Raw genomic sequence first — 26,590 nt, 5'->3', positions numbered from 1 at the left:
CTTTACATACAATTACCAGTGCGATGACTGAAGTCTCTGTAAAAGCCTCGTTTGGCCATCTGTGGGAGGGGCTTAGTGTCCAGCTGCATCAGTTAAAATGAGTAAAAATTAATTTGTGCTTCATATCAGTCTTGATAATGTTCCATAAAAAGAGTCACTGGATTGGTCTAAAACCTTTGGAACTGAGCAGGAAAATAGCTCAAAAGCAAATACTTGTCTGATGCAGGATGGAAGACTGGTATGTCGTGCCAGGAATTTTTAAAGGAGATGGAAACAGGTTGAGACTGTGTCAAAATGACATCTGTTAATGTGACGTTTTAAGGGCCTGTCAGTGTGTCTGAATAGTGCACTCTAACTTTGAGGGCCTACTTTCTGTAGAGGTGACGGTCTGCACGATCACTACCAACTATGACTGCTAACTTTTTCTCACATTCTATCATATTTAAAAATATCGTACATAATAGGTTATCACCAGAATCAATAATGGTAAAGTGGCTTAATATTTGAGCAGTTAAGTGCCTTTTTAAATTTCTTTTTAAAAAAATGTTTTGTGTTTTTATATTGTCAAAGTAACTTAATTCAACTGAAATCAGTTTGTAAAAGTCCTATCTTAAAACTGAAGTTGTCCTAAAGTGTCACACAAAAAGCATTTTAACATCAACATTAGTTATTGACAACTGTCATGTTATAATTCAGTTCAGATTGTTGCATTAAAACCAACAAATTGATGTGTCATTTTGATATTTCATTGGTTTGCTATGTTTGGGTTCATGCTTTGGCTTTAATGCCCTCATATTGGCACAATACCTGGTGCTGAGACAGAATCTGTCTAGTAAATATCTGTCAGGGCCTTTTCCCACTGGAGCTTTAAGGTCTACTGTAGTGTTCACATTCTTTGAACTGTTCAACCATCAACGCAATTAACATTCCAACGGATTCTGAAGCAAAAGAAAGCATTGTTTTGATGATATGCGTCTTTATAGACGTAGTGTTCACGCAATCAACATCAACAAGCTGATCCTGATGCAAAAAAAAGCAGCTTTAGGCTGTTGTGATAAGCTATACTAACCTTAAGTGTTGCAACTTAAAGTGTTTACGAACATAAAGTGTTGACGAACAGCGCAAAGCAGCTTCTCTCCGCTTCAGAATGATTTGGATATAATTGCGCAAAAGGTCAAAAAGTTATGGTGGTTCAAATATGTTACTAGCTGTTGCCGGCGACAGGATTGGTGTTAAAGTGTTAAAAGTCATGGTGCCAATGTGTGCATAGGCATGCGAGTTGAATTGAGCATGTGTGTGAAGGTTTATGCATCCAATAGTTGTGTTTAAATCTACTTTGTGTGGCTGTCTGTGCCTTTGGACAGGCCATGTAAAATAATAATGATAAACTTAGAGCAACTTGTTGCCTCTTTAGGTCTGTAACCCCCCCCCCCCCCCCCCCCCAATCATCTTTAATCATTCTCCAACCCCCTTTTCCTCTCTTATCCCCCATCTCTCTCATCCCACTATTTCTTTCTCTGAAAAACGGAAGTATACACAAAGGTTAATGAAATTTAAAAAAGGTTTAGCCTCAAACGCATCATGAGTTTCTACAAATATACACCATGTGTTTAAAACTTTATCACGGCCTTTTCTAAGAGTCACATTTGTACGACACAAGAAGTTCACAGCTTTAATCTGTTTGCTAAGCTGCTGGACAAGACAAGTTTTAAAACAAGTCATGGTGCCAAGACGCCTCTCAATGCACACCAGACACTAGTGGCAAGCCGGCTCTCAAAAATGGAACCCTACGTTAGTCCGTACATTAGACTGATTTTTTATGACATACTGACAGTAATTAGAGCACATCAGAAAGGAAAAACCTTTAGCTGTCGGCATCAGAGATGAGGGTTGTCAAAATCAATCATATGCTTGTGTAGCATTATTGGTAATGTTATGTAACCAAAGCAACTTAATTAGTTCAAGTTAAATCAAAAAACCTGAAACAGAAGATTTCATTAATAAAGACTTTTAACGAGTTTGCTTTATAAAAAAGTATCATGAAGAAAACATACAAAGAAAAAAAGGCCTAATATTAAAGCTAATAATAATATAAGGGAAGAAAAAAAACTACCGGTAATTGGTTCTTTAAGTGGGCACCTCCTTTTAACTTAGGACTCCTCGTCTTTCAGCGCACTCAATAAGAGGCTATGGCAGGTTTCAGTTTCCATGTGAAAACGAATTTAATAGAAATAGAAAAAAGCTTTTTTAGTGACACAAATATGTTTTGTTGCAGTAAGTGAATCTGAGAAATGCCAAACAACCAAATCCCTTCCACATAATAAATATATTTAATACGTTTATATGAAACAAAGTTTAAACATCAAAATTATGACATATTGAAAATATATATATATACACATGACAGTGAAACTCATAGTTTACAACAAACTACAAGTGGTTTATTGATAGTTTTCTTACATGTTAACAAAAAGGCTAAGCCCGTTCTTCAGCTGGACTGAGGACAGTACAACTTTAACATGCACTTTTAAAAACTGATCAAATATTGTGTAGATTAACATCTTCAAGTATTTGAAAAAAAGTCTGTGGTAATCATATGACAAGATTCCTTAGGTTATCATGGCGGGAAAAAAAAGAACAATCAACTTTTATTTTGATTTTCTTCCTTCTTAATGGACACTGAATGGAAGGAAAAAATGGAAAAAGCCAAATCAAACATTGCATTTTTTATCTTTGTCTATGTATGTTTGGACTGTAGATTAAAATATTTGCCATACTTTTGCTCAGTTATCTGACATGTTAAAAATCTAAACATAAATGAAAAACTTAATCAACTAAAGAAAATTAATTAAACTGAAACTAAACCTAACCCTAAGCTATTATTTATTCAAATGTTTTGCATATTTTTCAAACCCAAAGAGCTACATTGGAGAGATAAAATAGTAGTGCTGGAGCCTCAGGTGGTCGACCCCTAGTCTGAAGTATTTCCAGTTACATTTATTTTTAGCCTTCATATAGTTAAACTGTGATCCAAGTACAATCGCTCCTTGTGGTACTTTATATTGATTAATTTTTTTTTAGAAACAAATTTCTTTGACACCAAGGTGAAACAACTCAACTGGATGACTTAAGCATCTTGGGGTCTTGTTAAAGAGAGCAGGAAGAGAGATTGACAGGCTTGTAAACTATCCAGTGGTCTGCTGTGGTGAAAGAAGCCCAGAGACAAGCTGGTCAATTTATCAGTCCAGCCATGTTGTCCATTGCACAACCCAAACACATTTATAGTGAAACATGAACATTTTGTCATCTAAAATAACTGCTTTACTCCCCAACAAAAGGGTGAGCAGTGAAGGGCAACAGCCTCCCTCAAGGTACTGTAAAATGCTGTGGTCTATTCAAATAAATGAATTTTGCATTGTAAAAGAACAGCTGCTGCCAATATTGTCCTGTTACATCTGACATGTTTGAAATATGGCTGAGCCGCCAGTTTTTCTAAAGATAAAGATACAGGGCCATTATTGAGGGATGACACTTTAAGTATCAGGTAAAGCAGTTATTGACTTTTCTCAAGAGGCTCCTGGATATTGATTATCTTGACAAGTTGGTCTTAACAACCCAAAAAAGTAATTAAGTAAGACACTGGAAAGATGTGTGTATCCATGGGCTTCATTGTAATTGTACATCTGTAGCATAACTTTGATCAAGCTCAAGTTTCTAGAAGTGAAATATTTCCAGGAAATTAATTTATCAAAGGTGATAGGAGCAAAAATAACGTTTTTTTTTATCCATTTTCTTTCCTACTGGTAATTAGACAGTGCATTTTGACCTGCAATCTAACAAAAAGTGTTTTAATCCTCCCACCCTCTTGGAGAGTTTAAATCCAAGCTGTTCCTCCACTACCGTGCCTTAGTGTATGCCTAGCTGACCTTTTGATTTGTTTTTAATTCTTGTTTTAAGTTAATTTTATTGCAAGGTTCTAGGCCACAGAAAATGGTTTTCCATCAGTCCTGAAGACGAGATACATTTTATTGATCAAACCTTTCCACACCAATTTGAAAGCTTTTTATGTTTGGAGCAATGCAACACATGAAGTTATTTTGTGTAAAAAAATAAAATAAAAAAATCAAGGGCTTCATCATTTAGAGCTTTCAAGAGATAAAACTTGCTCGTCTTGCATCCAACAAAGCCTCCAATGTTGTAGTAGCTTTCGAATGCTTTGCTTACGGCCTTTATTGTATATTGCTATGTTAGACCCTATTCGGCTTTGCATGATAGGGCTGCATGATTTTTGACAATACTGTGTGCTTGCAGGCTTCTTTCAAGCGGTACTAGAAAAGGACACAGGAGCGAGTGAAAGACTTACAGTACATGTTATACTGAGATATTATTCTGTGAAATATAATATGTGCTAAGATGGAGATCAGACACAAAGAGATACAAGAGATACTTTCAAACTGCTAAGGAACTGTCTAATCCCTCTGTCTGATCTATTCTGATCAAAGGAAAACTTTGCTCCATAAACAATTAACATGCGCTTTCATATAGAAAGACTAAACAAATATTGCTCCAAATGATGATTGTGGGAACTATGAAGAGTGCTGTTGTTTCTCAAAGCTGAAGATTTCGGTTGATGAATTTTTAAAGTGTCAGTGAACAATAGCACCAACCTTTCGCTTTGCGGCTAGCTACCAATTGTGTAAGGTAACATGGTAGAAAGTAAACAAGTCCATCACTTCTATTGTATTGATTGCAATGCAACAAAATGTTATGTTACAGCTATTTATTTATGTAATTGTGAAGACATTCATTTACCGTTATTCTGTTTATTGTGTAACAATGTTGATTATGTCTAAACCAGGGGTGCCCACACATTTTTCTCATGCCAGCTATTTTTGAGCTCACATGACACGTGTCCATTTTTGACAAGCTCCAAAAGATCTACCTATAGATATTTTCAGTCTAAAATACCACGTTTTTACTAATAACTCAAAAACTACACAGTGAGAGTAAAAAATCTTTTTGATGATATAGCTTGTGTGTAAAATTATTATTTTTGTAGTAACATATATTTTGAAAAGATAAGGCATTTTATAGTGAAAACAGAGAGCAGTGACAATCGTGTCTAATGCTCTGCTATAAAGCGTGTTATGAGGGGGAGCATGATATTTCTAAAACATGGCTAGTTTAACCAGGGCTGAGCGAATGGCGGCCCCTTGTCCATGGGCAGCACTCGAGAAGAGTGGTCTCAGAGACCGAGGGCCAGAACCACTGAAGTTCACAATCAGAGATTGTGTGAACATCCTATGAGCACTAATGTATCATCAGCGCACCCCATCGTGCTTTTTTAATTCATTTTAGCACAAATTATTTAACCATATTTTCGTTTTAGGCTTCATGGATCCAAACACTTTCATTTTAATTTTTGTGCGTCATGAACCCTAATGCTTTAATTTCCCTTTTTGTGTGTTTAGACCACAATTTTTCTATTTGTTTGTTTGTTTTTTACAGAGCCATTTATCTTTTCTCATCATGATGTAGTAAAGTTATCTCTAAATTCTTCTGTCTAATACTTCTCTACACAAATACACAAAATTATTATCAGCCATTTTACAACATAGTAACCATCACTAAAACACATTTGTCACATTTGACTGTCTTCTAATTCTACACATTCTACAAAGATAATTACTTTAATGTAATATAGAAGTCATTAAACACATTACAGTTCAGAGAAAGTGTCAATTTATGGTAATAGATTACTTTTAAACAACAAGTAATCCATATTGTGTTACATTTTGGAATTAACTTCCACAACCCCACTGCAAACTAAAATAACTACCGATACTTTGGTTACACACTCAAACAATATTTTTACATCTAAGATACCACAAAACTTAACAGGTTGGAACTTTTTAAAGCCATTTTTATCAGGTGAACATCAGCACATGCAACTTGTCTGATAAATGAAGGAAAAAATTTGATTTAACAGTTACTATTACAATCGATGAGTGTGCTCGTCTCTGACTACAGTGGTTTGCTCTGCTGTTAATCACAACCATTACAGTGGACATGAACCAGTTTCTTGTTTTTGTACAAACTGTCTTCTGAGCAGATCAAATTCTTTTCACTAGTTTTTGCAAGACTCAAATCTCTCAAGATTTTGAGAAAGTAATGCATGTCAGAGCAGAGGTTTCAAGGCCCAATTTTCCTTTGGCTCAGTCTCCAGCTAATGAGGGCATCGCAAGGAAGTTCCCAGGCCAGCAAAAAGATAACATCTCCACTGAATCCTGGCCTCTGCCCTGCTTAAGATCGGGCAAGTCCAGGCTAGCTTCAAATCAGGTATTCAGAGTGCATACTCACAAAGCGCTCAATGATCTGACTTTAAATTTCCCATCATGTTTTTTGATAAAATCATCCACAATGAATGACCCATGAGCAAAGTTTGGGACTCAGAGTCATCCGTCTTGTATTTCAAATCAGTTTCCTCATTCTTAAAAAATACAGTCTGATAGTATTCTCTGACTATGGAAAAGACACTAAGATGTAGGATTTCCAAAAAACACCAACAACAAATCACATAACATCTAAATAAAATATAGTTTATTATTCATTCATTCATTCATCAGGGTCACGGGGCTGCCAGGGGCCTATCCCGGCCGCTTGCGGGCGAAGGCAGGGGACATCCTGGACAGGTCGCCAGTCTGTCGCAGAACATAGTTTTACTTTTTTGAAAATTACACTTGTATTATCCCAACGTTCAATTATTACAGATCTTACTGTGAATACAAAAGGGTTCTAATTAAAGTTGGGTTTATTTTAATCAGCTCTGATTGCCGTTATCATCCTGAACTTTTGCTTGCTCTAAACAATGAACCAGCCTTTGTTATCCTGGATGACAATTTCTTTTGTTAGCAGGTAAAGCAATAAAGCTTTTAGTTCCCACTGGAGTTGCTCTAAGGTCAGTTGAGTCAGTTGGTGGCTATAGTCCACACAATAAGAGTAGCTTTTGTGAAAAGCTCCTGGTGAAGCTGAAATTGAACCGAAAATGGAATTTCTCTTGTTGCAGTCTAAAACCTGTTATTCCTATCAGGTTGTTTAATTTTTATTTGTTTTTAAATTGGCAAAAACATTTTTATAGCGGCTTCTGTAGAAAATGAGTGCATTAAGCTGTGTTATGGACATTTTTAAGCGAAAGTCCAGGTTGGCGTCCACTTCCCTTTTGTCTCCTCTTACATGTGTATTTGCAAGACTTCCCGTGGATGTTTTGTGATAAAATTGATCACTTTTCTTTTCATTTTAGGCATATTTATGTTTTCATTAAGCATCATACAAACTGCTATCTTTACAAAGCATCAAGAGACTACTTAATTAGTAAGATATGTTTTGTGGTATTTTGCCTGGCAACAGACTGGAAGTCTGTTGAAAGGTGTATCCGCCTCACTCCAGGAACTTTATAACCCTTATTTTCAGGTCTGAAAATGAAAAAAAAGCCACAAGCTCCCTGCTCGGCTCTACTTTGTATCCAGTTGCAGACGACTAGATCCATGCACGTCGTGGTTTTTCTAGTCTGAGCTGGCATCTGGCTCAGAACTGTACTGCTGGATAACTACAATGTGCCTCGCAGTTTTTGTTGCACCAGTAATGAGAGGTTAGGGGTTTGAGATATTATGAGCTAGCGGGAGAGAATGTAAATAGAGCACTCAGTTATGGGTGACAGAAAGAGGGGTCAGGATTGCTCCGCGCCAACAGTCTTTTCCACAACTTGGATCCCAGTTTGCAACACCTGCCGCTCTGTAGAAACTATATCCTAGAAAACCACAAAGGTTTTTTGATTTTGTCTAAAAACTTCAAAATCATAAAAAAAAAGACCAGTGTGAATGCTTTTATATCCAAAGATGATCGGAGTGGGACTAGCTCAGGTAAAGTCTTAAAACTATTAAAAAAATGAAGGTTTTATTAACAAAAATAGTCATTTAGCTCCTTTTTTTTTTATTTTATTTTTTTTATTTTAACTTGTCCTGTCCAACAGCTGGGCAGACAGATGAGAGCTGAGGGCCTCTTGGGTTGGACATATTTTACTTTAACAAGAGGGGTTATTAATCTTCAGACAAACCAAAGGTATGTCTGAATAAACCCCTTTTGTAATTGAGGCCAAACTTTATTAATTTCAAACATGTCTAAAAATCTTTGGTGTTGGACCGGACGGAAAAGGAAAGAGGGGAAGAAGAGAGAGGGACGTTAGAGAGAGGGGGGGTAGGGGGTGATAATAGGAGGGGAATGGGGATAAGACCATGAAGCAGCATAAAGCAACAAGTTTACTGGTTGTTAATCATTATGGTAAGGTTTAAATGTAAAAAAAAACAAACAAACAAAAAAAAAGGGCGGAGCCTGTCCACACACACACTCAAATGTTATAAACACACCTGTTAGTTGCAAAAATGTCCACCTGTCGACATGTACACAAAACAGATAGTGTTCACACGCATACTTATGCCTTAAAACCAACTAGTGTGAAATATTTCAGTCATTCAGTCTGTTGAGCTAACACCTGTGCTCAGGTGAGTGTTTATGTTCTTCTAAAATGGATGGTGGAACGTGTAAAGAAGGAGGGAGAGTGCCCTGCCATCCCCACCCCAAGACCCCCACCGCAGCAGCAGCGGCAGCCGGAATCCCCCCAACGCCACACGGGAACCGGCAGGGAACAACCGCCGCCCGGTGTTGCAAACTGGGATCCACAACTTGGATCCCAGTTTGCAACACCTGCCGCTCTGTAGAAACTATATCCTAGAAAACCACAAAGGTTTTTTGATTTTGTCTAAAAACTTCATAATCATAAAAAAAAAGACCAGTGTGAATGCTTTTATATCCAAAGATGATCGGAGTGGGACTAGCACAGGTAAAGTCTTAAAACTATTAAAAAAATGAAGGTTTTATTAACAAAAATAGTCATTTAGCTACTTTAAACAACTCATGTGGATATAAACATGCTGCTAGGGTTTTTGTCTTTTCATTGGAAAATCTTTAAACAAAGACCTGTTTGGCCTGAAAGTGATGTCCTAAAGTACAAAAAAAATAAAAGATTAGAATAAACAAAAGAAAATTGCTTACTAGTCTCAAACCTCAGTCAAGTTGCATCTGCAAGTGAGACTTAAGAGAAACTCACATCTAAGTCTCCCTTGCAGAATATTTAATTTAAAAAAAAATCTTATTGCATTTTTTCAATATAACCCTGCTAAAGCACACCTGCCTTTGATGACCGTCATTCTCAGGGTTTTGCAGAGCCTGATGATGAAGTGAATCATGTGTGCATGAGCAGGACAACATGGGAAACATGTAGGACGGTGTGCCCTGAGGACCAGGGCTGGGAAACACAGATCTACAGAGTCATCTACATACTTGTGTGACCATAAAAGTGAGATATAAGAATGTAAACCTGATGGTGGTGTTGGTTGAAAATGTTATAACATGGCAAGTGGAATAATACATTCAATTTATAGAACACAAAACACAGTTTTGAATAAAAGAATTCTAATTCTTTTTTCTTTGATTATACTGTTGAAAACTGGAAGATGATGATTAAAAGACAAACATTTACTATTAACATTAAGGCTATGATTTAAAATATATTAGTTGTTGAATAATTTTCTTGATGGAAAATAGTTTTTTTTACTTGATTTTATTTGTGATTTGATTTTTAGGTGTTAAATACGAATGTCGGTGCTTATGTGTTCAAACGAACAACACTTGTATCAAAACTAAAATGGTTCTCTGGTACAGACCATTAGTCTGCATTTTCAAAAGAGATATCTAACAAACCTAAAACAGGATTGCCAACAGCCAAAAATAAAAAATTTAGCGTACTACCCATACGTACTTCTTTGCAGTTCAGTTATTCTACGCTTTTAAGTTGATTTTTTTTTTCCTGCTGATTGCTGACTTTCCACAGTTGGACTCTCAGCTGTAGATCTGTCACTTTAAAATAAAACAACATTTTAGGATTTACACATTTAAATCAGCACCTTTGTTAGCCTTTTATTTATGAATGTGTTTTCAGTTTTGTTATCATTTGTACTATTACCATCTGCTCTGTGTGTGTTGTCAAAGACTTCATCAATCAACCTTTAAGCCTTTCGGGTCTTTTGCTTTTAGAACCGCCAAAAGCTGCCATAAATCTACTTCGGCCCTCACAATCATTTGTCACTGCCGCCCACATTCCAGGACTCCAGGATCAGCTCAACTATAGCCTCAGAACATCTGCTCTTCCTCCCTCCTGTTGTATGGAGGAATTTTCACTGTTGGCACAATAATTACCAGAACAGGTAGTTTTAAATCAGCATCCATTCTCCACACTTAAAGACCCACTCCAATGAAGTATTGGAGCTAGTATTTCTTCATTTAAACCGTGGTGAACCATGAATAGATGAAAGAATGCCATTTAAAAAAGCTTGTAGGCGTGACGTAGTACCTACAATGACAAGCTACCTACCCCCTTACTGATGCATCGACTTGCAGACAAATAAATCTATGTACGTCTTTGTTTTCCTCATCCGAGCTGGAATGTGGTTAAAAACTGTGCGGCTGGATAGCTCCAATATTGCTCGCCATTTTTTTTTGCACCACTAAAGTTAAGTTGGGGCTGTTAGCCTATGAGAGAGAGTGTAAACAAAGAGATGATAAAAAATAAAGACGGCTATCCACACCAGCTGTCCTGCCCAAAACTTAGAGGCAAATTTTGGCAGACACTTTGTTGTAGAAAATGACACGTCATGATTTTGGTTATAAGCGGCATAATAATAATGATAAAAAGACCACTTGGAAACACTTTTACAAAAAGGTCAAAAGATGATTGGAGCAGACCTTTGATCTAAACGCAGTGGCAAGATACCAATCCAAATCACCCTTGACTCTGGAGGACCCACCAGGTCAAGTTTTGCTGCTTTTGTTTTTTTTGCTAATTCTTTTTTTTTTTTTTTTTTTCATTTCATTTCATTTTATTATTATTTTTTCATTTAAATAATACTTATTAATATTATTTTTGACTGCTGTTAATTACTGCTACCCAAAATGAACAATTGTCAAGTCGACCTAAAATTGGATGAGAAAATTGCTCTTGGGTTCTAGGGGTTGAACGAGTAAATAATGCTCTAATTTTAAAAACAGTTAATTATACCCAGATTTCAGCCAAACACCTGGAAAAAATCCTCAAAGCCATAACTTTGGAACTACAAAACACATGTTGTGCAGATACACTTTTTTTTACTTGTTTAAGCACACTTTACCAGTCCCTGGATTTTAATACATTATCATTTAAATACATACTTTTTACCTGAAGTTACAGTTGTTATTAACCAATGTATGTACAATGTACATATGCAATGTGTGTGGGGACATACATTGCATACATTTTCCTTTACTGGGGCCCTGTGACCATAGTCAGGTGTTAAGAGGATTAGCTCAAATAAAAGCTCGGGTCTCAAGAGGTTAAAAAGAATTAATCACAAAACTAAAAACAATCTTTGGAAAATTTCACTCTAACCATAACCACAAATAGTGTATTGACAGACATTAATGCATAAAAACCTATCAGCAGGACGCGAAAGCCATTTACACTAATAGTCAAGTACTAAAAAGATTGTCTTTTACACTAATTAAATCAACAAGAAAGACATTATCTTCTTCACATGACTTACTTTAAATACTGAAAAACAGTTCCTTTGGAGTATAAAACTGCATACTTTATTTCATGTTTTACACAAATCTGTATATGAAGCAGTGTTGAGCCCACAGCCCTGCAGAATCCCAGCTCTGGTGCCGTCTGTACAGATCTCAGCACGGTGCTGCTTAGAAAAAGGGAGACACTAATTAGAAACTCACCACAGCTGGGGTAATTATTCCCTCCTGACACTGCTTTCTCGGTCATCATCATCATCACTCTCAGTGAGGGATCGTGTAGTTTCCTGGTTAAAGATGACTGCAGCATCCGGTGCGCGGGGCGTTTTATTTATTTATTTTTGATTTTTTTTTTAGTGCACATCTTTAAAGATCCTTATTTATCTGTTCAGTTTCAGAAGACTTGATTTGACAGCATGGTGCCTTATCAGTGCAGACTTATTATTATCTCTTTCTTGACCTTGAAAAGCCGTTTTAAAACACTTCCCTGTGTTTTACAGAGCGGGCTGCTTCAGAGCACAAAATCTTCAGCACCCTAGTTTTTCCTGCCCCTCATTGCAGTTTCACCATCCATTTTCTCCTCAATAAAAGGCTTTTTATCACTTTGTGAAAAAGATTTATTAAAGGAAGCTGTGAACCTGGAGCTAGGCTTTATGAGCACAACCTGCTTGACAGTTTGGTAGGGAGATAATTGCAAAGGAGGTGACATAAAGTTACAAGTACATAAATTGATAGATGTACAAGGCAAACAGTGTTAGTGGCATAATGATAGACAATCCAGTATGTCTACAAAGCTTGTTGTTTTTTTTCTTCTCCCTCCCCCCTTGAGGGCAAAAAGACAGACGCGGTGCTCCAGGGCAACCCGGTCTCATCCTAAAATGTGTAGTAGCTACATTTGTCCACATGGAAATGCGTGAGAGTTTTACAAAAACGCCCCCTAAACTGTGAGGGGGATACGTTTCATTTTTCTATTCATTTTCTACGAGCCTTCTCAGGATCACGTGACTTTGGAGGTTTGGCCTGCCGTGAGCAAAAAACATGGCGGATGCACGTTCATTTTTCGGTGGAATATCCCATAAAACAAGATATTTTGAGGACTAATTTTTATTTTGACAACATTTCTAGTGAGAAATATACCATTTTCTTTTAAAATATGCTTTCATTTTGGACATACAGTTTGTAGTTTGCTTGTTTCGTTCAACTTTTTCTCCCAAAGGCTCTGTGTTACGTTGGAGAAACACGTTAACTTTCATTCATATCTGCAGACGTGCGCGTGGGTCACGTGACTAATATGATTCTCTTTTTTTCCGCAGAAAATGTCATAAAATAAGAGTGATTGTGGACTAATTTATTTTTGAAAACATTTCTAGCAGTATATATCCCCTTTATTTTCGTAATATTGCAGACATGAAGTTGTTTGTTTGTTACGTTCAACTTTTCCTCAAAGGATCTGAAAGCGTCTGATCATTTCCATTCATATATGCGGGCTGACGTGGGTCACGTGACGTGCCTTTCTCTTTTTTTCCTGTGGAAAATCTCGTAAAAAGGTACGTTGCGATTTACTAATTTGTTTTATTTACATTTCTAGGGACCCGTGTATAGGTTCTCTCGTTCCGTGTTGCTGTTGCGGCGATCAGGCTATGATTGACATGTGACAACAAACCGGAAAAATGTTGAGTTCAGGGACGGACCAAAGAGTTCTTTAAATTGATTTTTCTGCATTTTAATTTATTTACACTACGAGTCTAATGGTGTGTGATAAAAAAAACTATAAATATTATGATAAATGAGATGAAACAATTATTTTGATGGATTTTATAAAATATTAGGATCTATTATATTCTTTTTTCTTTAACTGTCAATTTTTTGACGTATCTCATATATTATAGTATTACAATGAAGTGCTCTAATTTATCTGTTAAAAAAGGTTTCATCACTGTTTCCTGTAGTAATTCTCAATAATGTTTTAAATAGGATATATTAAATAGGATATATTATCTAAAGTAAACAGGCTTTTAAGCCTTCAATTTGCCCCAATTGACATGAAGTGCGCATTTCGAAAAGCCAGTGAACGCAGCGTCATACGGGCACCCCCACCCCACTCCCCCGGAAACCCCCGGATGAACCCGCAGGAAGGCGCGCGGCTGAAGAACTCTTGGACAGCTGGAAGGTGGGCGATGCTTTGAACTTTTCTCTGTAGAAATGTAATGTTTAGATTTGGGAAACCAGAGATGGGTTTTTAGTAAAAACGTGTTGGCTGTTTAGGATAAACGTTGAATGACGAGGCGTTTTTCCATCTTAAATTTAAAAGGCCGCAGGATCACGGTGAAGGCCTCTTCTGTATAGAGGACGGGGGCGGAAACGTCACGTGGTCTCCGCAGAGGTAAGTTTCCTTTTGGGTCATTTAGCCAGAAACGGGGGTCTGCAGCCCTTTAAACAGCTAAGAGCATTTAAATGTCTCACTGTCCAGAACTCAGTAGGACACACAAGGTGTCTCTTCAGCCTTTAGAAAATCAAACACTCATTTGCATTTATGTTATTTTGGAAACTGGATAACTACTGGGGTTTACAAAGGCTTTTTTTTTTACACATTGTAGATTTTATGTTGTTAGTACATCTCAGCCAGTATTTCTTTAAGGGCCTATATCATGCAACATCAACGTTTTAAAATTTTAAAGTGTATTATAATGTTAATTCCTCACAAAAACTAATCCACAGCGGTATTTTGATCCATTCACGCATCTCTCAGCATTCCTCTGAAACCCTCTGAGCACCAGCCCCTCCCAATTCACAATAAGAGGGTCCTCACATTGTGACGTCATCATAAGTGAGGAGCAGCCTCTTCTAGGAAGAGCCTGTGCAGCTAAAACCGCCTCCAGGCTAACAGACACGCCCACTTTCTCAATGGAGCTAGTGGTGATCAGCAAAATGCTTTCATTGCACAATATTCACATCCATCTTTGCAAAAGTTTGGATGGAAGAAACGCAGAAACGCTGCAGACGCCGACTCTAGGTTGATGTCATGAAATAGGCGACACCCACAAGAAGAGAAAGGCGGAGCCTCAGAGATCGAGGAAATAGTTTATTCTAAATGGCTAGCATGGTATAGGCCCTCTAAATTGTGCGTCTTCTTCTTTCTCTTTCGGCTTTTCCCATCAGGGGTCGCCACAGCGAATCATCCTTTTCCACATCACTCTATCATGGACATCTTCTACCCTAACATTAGCCAACTTCATGTCCTCTGTTAAGACATCCATGTATCTCCTCTTTGGCCGTCCTCTCGCCCTCCTGCCAGGCAGCTCCATCTCCAACATCCTTCTACCAATATATCCACTATCCCTCCTCTGAACATGTCCAAACCATCTCAGTCTGGCTTCTCTGACTTTGTCCCTAACACAGGCAACATGAGCCGTCCCTCTGATGTACTCGTTCCTTATCCTGTCTAACCTGGTCACTCCTAAGGAGAACCTCAACATCTTCATCTCCGCTACCTCCATCTCAGCCTCTTGTCTCGGTCTCACTGCTACCGTCTCTAACCCATAGAGCAGAGCTGGTCTCACCACTGTCTTGTACACCTTTCCTTTGAGTCTTGCTGGCACTCTTCTGTCACACAACACTCCTGACACTTTCCTCCACCCGCTCCAACCTGCCTGCACTCGCCTCTTCACCTCTTTTCCACACTCCCCATCACACTGAACTGTTGACCCCAAGTACTTAAACTCCTGCACCTTCTTCACCTCAGCCCCCTGTAACCTAACGCTTCTACCTTGATCCCTCTCGTTCAGACACATGTATTCTGTCTTACTACGACTGACCTTCATGCCTCTTCTTTCCAGAGCAAACCTCCACCTCTCTAGCTGTTCCTCCACCTGCTCTCTACTCTCACTGCAAATTACAATGTCATCCGCAAACATCATTGTCCAGGGAGATTCCTGTCTTACCTCGTCTGTCAGCCTGTCCATCAGCATAGCAAACAAAAAAGGACTCAAAGCTGATCCTTGGTGTAGTCCCACCTCCACCTTGAACTCCTCTGTCTGACCTACAGCACATCTCACCACCGTCATACTTCTCTCATACATGTCCTGAACTACTCTGACATACTTCTCTGCCACTCCAGACGACCTCATACAGTACCACAGCTCCTCCCTCGGCACCCTGTCATACGCCTTCTCTAAATCTACGAACACACAATGCAGCTCCTTCTGACTCTAAATTGTGCGTATTGACCTCAAATTGATTTTTTTAGGGTACGTTGTCAGGTTTAAAAAAATTCTTCATAAATGCTGGAATTTCTTAAAATATTGTGCATCACCGCTTGATAGATTATTGAAGCATTATGGGTACTGTAGTCAGGAGCCTGGCACAGTAATACTTTGCTTCAACTGTTGAGTAGATCACCAAGTTGAGTAAAGTGTAAAGTTTGACTTATCTGACTGTTTTGTTTTGCGTGATGCGCTGTGTCGTCTGAAAAATAGGATATTTGTTTGAATTAAAAACATTTTTATTTTTTGTCAGAGAACCGCAAAGGAGCCACATGTGGCTGTGGAGCCTCAGGCTGCAGACCCCTGGTCTAAACAATTATGGCTGATTTGACTGACCACATTTATTTATCCTAGCATTGTCAACAAAGTTAAAGAGCCGCTCCAATGGAAGTCATGTTTTTAAGATCAAACATTTTTCTCTTTATTGAGAACATTAACAAAAATATAAACACATACACAATAATATAAGATTAAAACTGTTTCTGAGTATTTATTCAAATCTCAATGGATCAGGAGAAGATGAAACTGATTGTCTCAAAAAGCTTATAGTTGTGACGCTCTAACTGCCATGAATTGGCCAAAGTCTCTACTCCGCTCCAATTCTGATGCATCCACTTGCAGACAAATACCGGTAGATCCATTAATGTCCTGAGTTCCCTTGTCTGAGCTGGTATCTGGCTCAAAAGTGTACACATGGATAGCTCCAATGTTGCTCATTGATTTTTTTTTTTTTGCTATGCTAATGTCGGCTAGGGCTTGTGAGGTGCTATAAGCTAGCGGGAGAGAGAATCAACAAATGGTTTATGGGAAATTAGCAGAGGCAAACATCTGCACCACAGCTCTGAGGTGAAATTCTTATGAGCTGCTGTGCTGCAGAAAAATGTCTTAAAAAAACAAAATGATCGTAATTAAAAAAAACACTGGGAACGATTTTATACTAGCTAAAAATTCTGTTGGAGTGGGACTTAAAGTCCCACTCCAACAGAATGTCTGATTCCTGATTCTTGTATGTATGTATATACATAAAAGAACCTCATGTTTTTTTCCCTTTCCTCTCTCAGACTGGTCAGTTATTTGGAGACAACATGCACAAATAGTTCCTGGACTGATCTTCTGCTAACTTTGAGATGGAGAAGCTGTCAGGTTCATCTGTTTCAGGGTCCTGCATGCTCTCCCTCCATGTTGGCTGTAGCAGTGGATGGAACTTGCTAAATGTACTGTTTTGAGATCCAACTGGGTTGTGTAAAATTCTTTTCCACCTACATTTTTGATGGTATAAATGTTTTTCTTATGTAAACTTTTCTGTTCTTTTAGGCTCAGTGGTTATTTGGAAGATGCGTTTTTGACCAAAAACACTGTGGTGACCTCCTTTGTGAACTGCATTCATGGGGAAATAGAATATGTAAGGTTATTTTCATGGCCTCTTCCTTAAGAAAATGAACATGCCTGCATATATGTTTTATTGTATTTTGTGTCATATCATCATGTTAATTTACGACATTTATTTGTTTTGATAGAATCCTGGAGATGGGAGATGTGGAGCAGGTAAGTTTGTGGCAGCACCAGAGTCCTCCAACAAGTCTTCTGGCAAAGTAAATGAGGAAGGATCGCAGTCTGCCATCGTGGAGTTTTGCTGAAAGGCCTGAACACGTTCCATCCATGCATCCATATTCTTCCATTCATCAGGAACCAGGTTGTGAGGGCAGCAGTCTAAGCAAAGATGCCCACACTTCCCTCTCCTCCAGCTCCTCTTGGGGGACCCCGGGGCCAGCTGAGAGACGTAGTCTCCCCAGCGTGTCCTGGGTCTCCCTTAGGGCCTCTGCCCTTATTCCTGTTGGAGTTTTTTTCTAACCCCTTATGTTTCAAAAGTTTGCAAACATACATTTTGGTTGAAATGATGAGGATCCGAGGATGAAATCAAGAAGGGACAACATCAGGGAAAGGGACTGAACCGACTGAACAGCTTCCTCTCTTCAGCAGACACATGTTCCCAGTACATATGTGTCAAAAACTGGTAAATACTCATTGAAGATGCATCCTTTTTGTGTAGTTTGTTTTCTCAGTTTAATACATTTTGATCCTTTCATTCTGCACAGACATCCTCGCCGTTCAGGCCAGTGGCTGGAACAAGCGGAAGTCAGAAAAGCTGGAGCAGACGTGACCAGAATGATACCTCCAGGTAAAGACTGTGGTAATGTTGTAGATAAATGTTGGCTTGTTTCTTTCATGTTACTCTCATGCTGTTGATGTGGAATATCTCTTGATTTCTTCAGTATTATTAATACATTAATCTCTTCCCACAAGGACCAATCAAAATGACCCAGAGAAAAACACTGAAGGGCTTTGTCTGAGCATCAGGAAAACAAGAATCAGCTGTCATCAACATATGGTAAAAATCTTTTGTAACCTTTGTGCTATCTTGTGACCCCACCCTCACATTGACGTGTTCTCCCTACCATGACAAAGGTGGATAAAGGTGGAAAGATTTCATGTAATCCATGGACACCAGTGAAGATCACAAATTATTGAAGAAAAAAGGTTCAGAGCACTGTCTAGTGGGTCTAGATGACCCAACTCCCAATGGTAAAGTGCCTAGGATAGCACAAGGGTTACACTTTCTAAAGTTGTTGCATAACTGATCAAGCATGATGTGATGGATTGCAGGTTATGGTGCCATGGTAAAGAACTAAAGGCTCTATGATGTCATGCTGCTGACCAGACTGTGGTTGGTGAAGTCCAGCAGCACTGCAGGTCCTTGAAGTGTGGTTGAAGAGCTCTCCTCCCAGCTTTTGGATGGTTCTGCCCCACACAGCCAGGAGGTTTCTCTTTGTGATCTGCATGGATGTCCAGGGCTTGTGGCATTTATGTGTTTTCTTCTTCATTTCATTTTTAGGCAGCACAGAGTCATTGATGGAGAGAGAACATGAGGGACTAATTGTCTGCTGAGGAGGAGACTTTCTGCAGTTCAAGCCCCAGCTCCACCCCTAAAAAAAGGCTTATATAAAGGAAAACCTCATTTCATTTTTGTACCAATAAATGACTTTTAATTGAAATGAGAGATTTTTTTCTGAACTGCACCAATGAAGGGTTTTTCAACCTAAATTTCAACAATTACATTGTTTTTTACCTCCGTTCAAGTTTCTACAACACTAGCTAAACATTTCAGTGCTCACACCTGTGCTGAAGACACTTCTCATTTTATCTCAAACGTTTTTGCCTTTGATTTGTATGTCCAACACCTTAGAATGAAACACTGTCCTATTAAACTCGTATAATAAATGTGCTATGCATCTCCAAATCCTTTGTCAGGGTACAGACTACATTTTGATTGTAGCAAGGGTACAGACTACATTTTAATTGTAGCAAGACTGAAGTAAAATGTAACAAAATGACAATGAGTTATCTTAAATTAGGGGTAAATGACATGAGAAATTAAGAATATTAGAAGTGTGGAGAGAAATGTGTGTTTATCAGTATGTTAGCTGCAGGAAGGGTGCTGTCCTTGACACGTTCCTTTACTCAGACAGGATGACAGGTAGGGAAGGGGGTAGCTGATGATCTGCTCCAGTATCTTCAGCACTGAAGCTTCTGTTGCTCTTCTTCAGTTTGATCTGAGAGCCAGACCATGATGCAGTTGGACTGGCTGAGCGGTAGGTTGCCAGCAGCTTCAGACGTGCTGATGTGCCTTGTTGATAACGTCCTGAATGTTAGGAAACCAAGTTAGATCAGCTGAGATGGGCATGCCCAGGAAAGGGAAGCTGTGAACCCTCCTCTGTGCCTACTATAGTCCAAGATGACTTTCATGGTCTTTTATTTGCCGATCAGCCTTACACTATACAGTTTCCGCACTTGTCTACAAAGTTCACCTCAGTGACCTTTAATAAGTCTTTGTTATTGGCAAGTTAATTACTTATATCCAAGACATGGAGATGTGGGTCCAGTATGAGCAGGATTTGGGAAATGGCAGTTGCCAAGAACTCACATGAAGTTTCAAGGTTTTTCCCTTTATTTGGAGGAAAAAAAGTTTTTGTCCTTTGTTTGTTGTGCAGAATTGCAAACCTAGAAAGAAATCAAGTTGAAAGAATTTATATAAATGTATTTGCCCTTCTTTTGACCCTTCTACATCAAGAATATTTGGTGGCTGTTGATTGGCGACTGTGAGATCTCTCCATAGGATTGACATGGGCTGGGCCTCTCAATGACCTTGATATGATTGTTCTTCAGCCATTCCTTGGTTGCCTTGGCTGTAGGTTCTAGGTCACTAACCTGTTGGAAGACCCATCCATGACTGATTTGAAGGGTCCTGGCTTAAGGAGGGTAGGAAGTTCTCACTCAGGATTTTCCATTAATGGCTCCATCAACGTGGTGACGTAGCTCTGTGCAGAAAAATAGCCACAAAGCATAATGCTTCCACCTCCATGTTTGACAGTGGGGAAGCTGTTCTTGGGGTCATAGGTAGCAATTCTCTTCCTCCAAACCCAATGGTTGAGTTGATGCCAAAGAGCTCAGTTCTGTGGCAAACATTCCATTATGCAGAATAAACTGATAAAGCAAACCCTATTTTTCAGTGTGTGATTTTCATTTTTTCATAAATCTTAGGAAAATTTAGATGATAAAAGTAATAAGTATATGAAAACAGTATAATACAGTAAATATGTAAATATTTGATGTGATGAACAATGCTTATCTGATTTAGACCCAACATGGAATATTTTATGACAGACACACATCAAGTTGTGTTATTTAATGCACGTAATTTAGACACAAATGATAGAAATGTTAGGTTTATATGTCAAAGAGGCCATGTGAAAATTTTAGTGCAAATACGCATGCGTGCGCGCCGTGCACATTAAGCCACCCCACCCCCACGTATCCGCGCGCCGGTCGGTGGGTGTTGGGCGTCAATAAAGGTAATCTGGTTGTCGCGCGTTCTGCATCTCTGCACGAGCTAAAGAAGTCTCAAAGGTAAGAAATGTAAACACAAGAGGCAGTAATGAAAATACTTTATGGTCATCTGAATGTATTTTCATCTGACAGATGAATGCCGCTGTTGTTATCACTGTGTGACGGCAGAGCGGTGCTGAAAAATACGGCCTCCATCGAGAGACTGAACGTAACACGACTGCAGGTTACTATGATCATCATAGAAAAATGTATTAATTATTTGTTTCGACTGTATAGTTATTGTGGTGGAGCAGAGGAAGGGAGGCTTTGTGAGAATCGGGGTTACATTAGCTAATGATTATGGCAGCGCTCGCGCCACCGCCGGTTTCCCGGCAAAAAAAGCAACAGTAATTTACTGATATATTAAAGTGTTATGATTGACCTATTTAGGGTTTTTCTCCAAATTTACACAAAAAACGTTGTAACAACGATCATCTGGACTTGGTTCTGTAAATATTTTAAAACAGTCTCTGTCTCAGAGACCTGGACTGACTGACTCCTCCCCCTCACGTTCCAAACAGGAAGTACCCGCTGGCTCCAAGGAGCCAAAATCCTGTAGACTTCTAAAGAGAAACAACAGCTGTTAGTTAGTCATTCTATGGGTCAGATTAACCATTCTTGTTGTGATACCCTTTTCAACATGTTTTTGCTAATTCCAGTTATTTGTTTTACAAAACTGTTTCTTTATCACAAGTTATTCAAATTATAGACTGACCAACAGATGCCTCAGTAATAGCATGTGCCACCTTGAATGTTTGTTTGACAAATTCCACCAAGCTCACTTTCAGTGGAAGCAGTGTGGACTTTCAACAAGCTTACTCCTGATTGGCGACAGTAGTTGCCATAGAATTGATACTCAGATCAATCACTGTCAACTGGCTCCAACGTGGTGACGTCTGTATCACAGAGAAACAACGACAGAATTGAATTTGTTATGATGGATCTGGAAGGAAATGGGTGACGTCACACTCGCTCAAACCTTTTCTCTGATCCAGTCAAACTGCTTTTTTACCAGTTTTATTCCAGAAATCATTTTGGATAAGAGGAAAGACATCTTCAGCTCAAAACCAAGTCTTCATGACCTTTTTTTATAACTTTTCTTTTTAAAATTCAGAAATAATAACCTGCACATTCTTACAAAATTGTTAGACTTCAATTGCTACCTTAATTTAATTGTAAAACTAACAACCATTGTCATTAATATGGCAATATTTTCCCCAAATCTTATCAGAATGGGGAACTGGACACAAAAATTCTGCTTTTCCTATTTTCAGCTGACTCTGCCACGAGGCTCGACAACGTCTTCCATCAACTGTGATCGCTGTGGCCGCCAAAACATCCAAATGTCAGGCGGGCTACAAAGATTTCAGGCCAAAAGAGAAAGCCTCACATGTGATGAAGTGTCTGTATTGGTATGTATTTACCATCTGTGACTCAGAGTCATTAACCAATTGTCGATCTGTTCACAGTGTTGTATGATAATTTAAATTTTGACGATGACGATACAAAAATTGCTGCCAAACCTGCCAAAAAGTCCCGCCTCTTACCACACGCATGTTGTGCCCCTAAGGTGCCCTAAGTTCCCTGATCAAGCACAAACGTGCTTTGACTGGATGAAGGCCTTGTATCAGGTATACTGGTAATAATAATTTTACATTCACCTCAGTCTGTTGTTGTTCCTCATTATTCATGGAAGCTTGATGACACGACATCTTCAATCTGCATGAACTCTAGTTTGATTAGAAACTTTCATTTGTGAACCGTCAGCAGAGCTGGTCATGTCTCACCAAAACAACCACACTCATCATTTTCATCCATTAAGGTTGGAAAAACCAGCAGCCCTCCAGTGCTTCAGCCGTCCAACCATCAACCGTTTCAGACATCCATCCTCCCACCACTTCAGCCCCACAGCCGTCCACCAGTGTGCCAACTTCTGACATTTTACTATCCTGGTACAATCTTATTTTTCTGCACAGTTAGCAAAAATATGTTTTTTAAGATATTCCTGTGTTTTTTTATCCTCAACAAATGTTTCTCCAAAGAAATGTGAAAATACAGAATTATTCATCTGGTGGTTATTTTTACACTTTTCCTCAAATCTTTAATAAGAAAGAAATAATTCAGTTCAAGTTTACTTTAGCTTTTCTTTTTAATGGGCATTACAGTTGATATAAAACATATAACATGCAATTAAAATGCTTTGTAGTTAAAAACATTTTACACACTATTAAAAGATTCTATAAAATATTATTTAAAAAGAATCCTTTCCAAGAAAATGTTGACTACCGCATATCTTCCCATAGTAGCCCTGGCGTTTATTCCATCACAGACAGAACAGTGATGGTTAATGGGTTTATTTTGCAGCAAAACTTCATCAAGAAATGTAGACAAACACCAGCAGATGAACATTTCAGGATTTATTCAAATGATGAGAATATTTGATTGTGCTCTGATCAGCACTGGCTGTTGACGTTTCTTTTCTCCTTGAAGCATCAGCCTCCGTATCAAAAATCATGTTGGTTGTCATGAGGATCTCTTTCCTGGAGACACGCCCACCTTTCCGTCTTTGTGCAATAATTCATGTTCAAACCAGTTCTTCTAAGTTGTCGCTTTTCTTTGCATTTCCACCAGTAAAAAGTAATACGACAAAATACTTGCAGAATTTGTTAAGATTTGGATTTTGTATTATTAATTTGCCTTTTTTAGTCTTTTATTATAAAATAACTATGCATTATTACTTTATTTTAACTAACACATTTATCTTAGTTTACAGTAGTCCTCTTAAACATCTCTTAAACAAGTTTACACTTTTCATCTTTCAGAATGCAGCCGTGTGATTGGAGGAAAAGATTAATATGCAATGAGGACATTTAAAGAAAAAAGGAGCAGTTTTTATTTTACATTATTACTATTTTAAAGTAGAACTCTAATGTATATAAATGCTTTTTTATTAATTTGTTTGGCATATTTACTGTGTTAGAGTTCTGATGATTGTTTTGAGTGGTAAACGTTTTTATTTTATTTATGAAACCCAGATGGAGTTAATGGAGTGCTAGTCATGTTTTATGTTGTATATATTATTAATGAATTAATTTATTTATTTTGAAGTGCCTATTTGCAAGTAAAGAAGCCGGGGTTATGGTTAAAATACGTGCGGACAATCCAGCAACGTGCCTCTTCAACATGAATTTCCATCAGTTTTTTTGCTTGGTCGCAAATAAATAAGTCCAAATAATAATCAGCCTAATTTGTTTTTTTGTTTATTTAAAATTATATAAATCTTTTCTAATTTTGTCAATAAAAGGACAAAAGGGGTAGATGATGGATGCATGTCCAAGTTTTATTATTCATGTTCTACAAGTTGTTAGATATTGATTATTTGATGCTTTTGTGCTATGCATTAAAAATCAATGTAGTAATGTAATTATTCATGAATATTTGAATAGTACTAATATTTCCTACAAAGGATAATTGACACTAATCAAATTAAAAACAGTCGTCCTGTAAGCACTGAGTGAACAAACTGTAGCCCATCGTCTATCACTGTTTGATTGAACCTTCTCTACTTTTCTTGCAGGGGGGGGTCATGGCCTCTACGCTGGATTCCAAAAAAGAGACAAAAAAAACCCCGACCTCAACCCCCACTCTTAGTCAGACATGTTTATTTTTTTTATTTACAATAATAAATAATATACTATGTACATTTATTTTGTTTTACTTTTTTATACTTAGTTTCCTTATTTCCTATAATATTTATTAGTAGTTGTTGTTTGTTGATGTTAGTTCTTTTAACCCCTTTTATGTTAAAATAGACGTAAATGATCCAGATGCTGATATTCTAATATATAGACAGATTTATGAATGAATTATTCTCAACAGAAGTTCAACGCTATTGTGGTAGCAGTTTGACTGTTTTACTGTAATCTGTCGTGCCTCACCCACTGTCCATCCCATAAAAAAGAACAATTCTACATCATTAACCTTTTTTTATTTTTATTCATATGGCACATTCATAAATACAAAGTTATAAATCATACCCCCCATTTTTCTAACTTTATCAATGAGTTCAAACAAAACATGAACACAATAAGAAACTCTGACAATAAGAAAGCATTTAAAACATTCAATCTGTGCGTCAGTTTCAATGTTTTTGTGAAAAATTTCATAATAATCCCCTGGTTTGTTTCTTTCTTGTTGCTTTTTGGAATTGTTTTGAATTGTTACAGTCAATAAAGTTTGAATAAAAAACAACTGCAATCTGTCACTTGACAAGGTACCTTCGCTCTGAAAAACATTTGATGTTTTGTTTCTTTAAGTACCTGCAAAACAAAAAGTTTGCATTAGTAATGGAAACATTAATTTCTATAAAAAATAAACACCTGTTTGTCGCTGGGCTTATTTTTAAAACTTAATCTTCCCGATAAACGTGGGACTGGGAGGGAGCAATCACAAAACCAGCTTAGAGCCAAACGTCTTTTTTTTTATTATTTACAGTGTATTTCTTAACTCAACTAGTTGATGTTGAAAAAATACGCTTGCATGGACGTTACGACAGAGTACATCGGTCCCTAGAAATGTTATTAAACGTAAATATTAAACCTCAGACGATCTTATTTTACGAGATTTTTTTTCCACGGGAAAAAAAAGAAACTCGCGTCACATGACCCCACGTCAGCCCACAGATATGATGGGAAAGATCAGACAAAGCATTTAGACTTGTAGTGTGAATACTTTAACATGTAAAAGAATATTGAATAAAACAAATCGCTAAGTAAATTTAGAGAACTCTCCAGTCCGTTCCTGAACAACATTCTTCCGGTTTGTTTAAATGTCCTTCAAAGTCGCAACTACACAGCATGAAACCTATACACGGGTCCGTAGAAATGTAAATAAAAATAATTAATAAATAGCAACGTACCTTTTTACGAGATCTTTTATATGAAAAAAGAGAAACTCAGGTCACGTCACGTGACCCACGTCAGCCCGCATATATTTATGGAAAAATATATGCGGCTGAAAGATCAAACGCCTTCAGATCCTTTGAGGAAAAGTTGAACGTAACAAACAAACTACGAACTGCATGTCTGCAATGAATGGATATTATGAAAATAAAGGGGATATATACTGCTAGAAAAGTTTTCAAAAATAAATTAGTCCACAATCACTCCTATTTTATTGCATTTTCTGCGGAAAGAAAGAGAATCATATTAGTCACGTGACCCACGCGCACGTCTGCAGATATGAATGAAAGTTAACGTGTTTCTCCAACGTAACACAGAGCCTTTGGGAGAAAAAGTTGAACGAAACAAGCAAACTACAAACTGTATGTCCAAAATGAAAGCATATTTTAAAAGAAAATGGTATATTTCTCACCAGAAATGTTGTCAAAATAAAAATTAGTCCTCAAAATATCTTGTTTTATGGGATATTCCACCGAAAAATGAACGTGCATCCGCCATGTTTTTTGCTCACGGCAGGCCAAACCTCCAAAGTCACGTGATCCTGAGAAGGCTCGTAGAAAATGAATAGAAAAATGAAACGTATCCCCCTCACAGTTTAGGGGGCGTTTTTGTAAAACTCTCACGCATTTCCATGTGGACAAATGTAGCTACTACACATTTTAGGATGAGACCGGGTTGTCCAGGGATGCACTTTACCACAGTGCTCACACAAAAACAGCAGTATCTAAAAAGCAGTTTACAAAAAGCTTACAA

General features: G+C 37.9%; 1 protein-coding gene and 1 long non-coding RNA gene across 9 annotated transcripts; both read left to right on the top strand.

Moving 5' to 3' along the window:
• The first annotated feature begins 12,575 nt into the window (after positions 1 to 12,575).
• On the top strand, positions 12,576 to 18,985 carry LOC144994571 (uncharacterized). Of its 8 annotated transcripts, none has more exons than XR_013658135.1 (10): positions 12,576 to 12,794; positions 13,735 to 13,840; positions 13,982 to 14,053; positions 17,247 to 17,334; positions 17,450 to 17,946; positions 18,029 to 18,111; positions 18,237 to 18,321; positions 18,399 to 18,515; positions 18,597 to 18,683; positions 18,826 to 18,985. XR_013658135.1 is itself a non-coding variant. In XM_078952779.1 (6 exons), the coding sequence occupies exons 1-6, from the start codon at positions 12,716 to 12,718 to the stop codon at positions 17,630 to 17,632; spliced, it is 387 nt and encodes a 128-aa protein (XP_078808905.1). In that variant the 5' UTR covers positions 12,576 to 12,715; the 3' UTR covers positions 17,633 to 17,865. The 8 variants fall into 8 exon arrangements, 1 of the variants encoding a protein (XP_078808905.1); XR_013658141.1 differs by adding an exon at positions 13,118 to 13,217 and having other exon boundaries at positions 12,710 to 12,794; positions 18,597 to 18,985; XR_013658136.1 differs by lacking the exon at positions 18,399 to 18,515.
• A 1,780-nt stretch (positions 18,986 to 20,765) lies between these two features.
• On the top strand, positions 20,766 to 22,286 carry LOC144994574 (uncharacterized). The gene is made up of 3 exons (XR_013658143.1): positions 20,766 to 20,897; positions 20,970 to 21,060; positions 22,151 to 22,286. It is a non-coding gene; the product is annotated as an uncharacterized LOC144994574 (long non-coding RNA).
• Positions 22,287 to 26,590: the final 4,304 nt, after the last annotated feature.

Source organism: Oryzias latipes, chromosome 1 (assembly GCF_053564925.1).
Source record: "Oryzias latipes strain Hd-rR chromosome 1, Olatipes_Hd-rR_3.1".
Taxonomy (NCBI): domain Eukaryota; kingdom Metazoa; phylum Chordata; class Actinopteri; order Beloniformes; family Adrianichthyidae; genus Oryzias; species Oryzias latipes.
The sequence above is the reverse complement of the archived record's forward strand: the minus strand, read 5'-3'. Positions and strand labels throughout refer to the sequence as shown.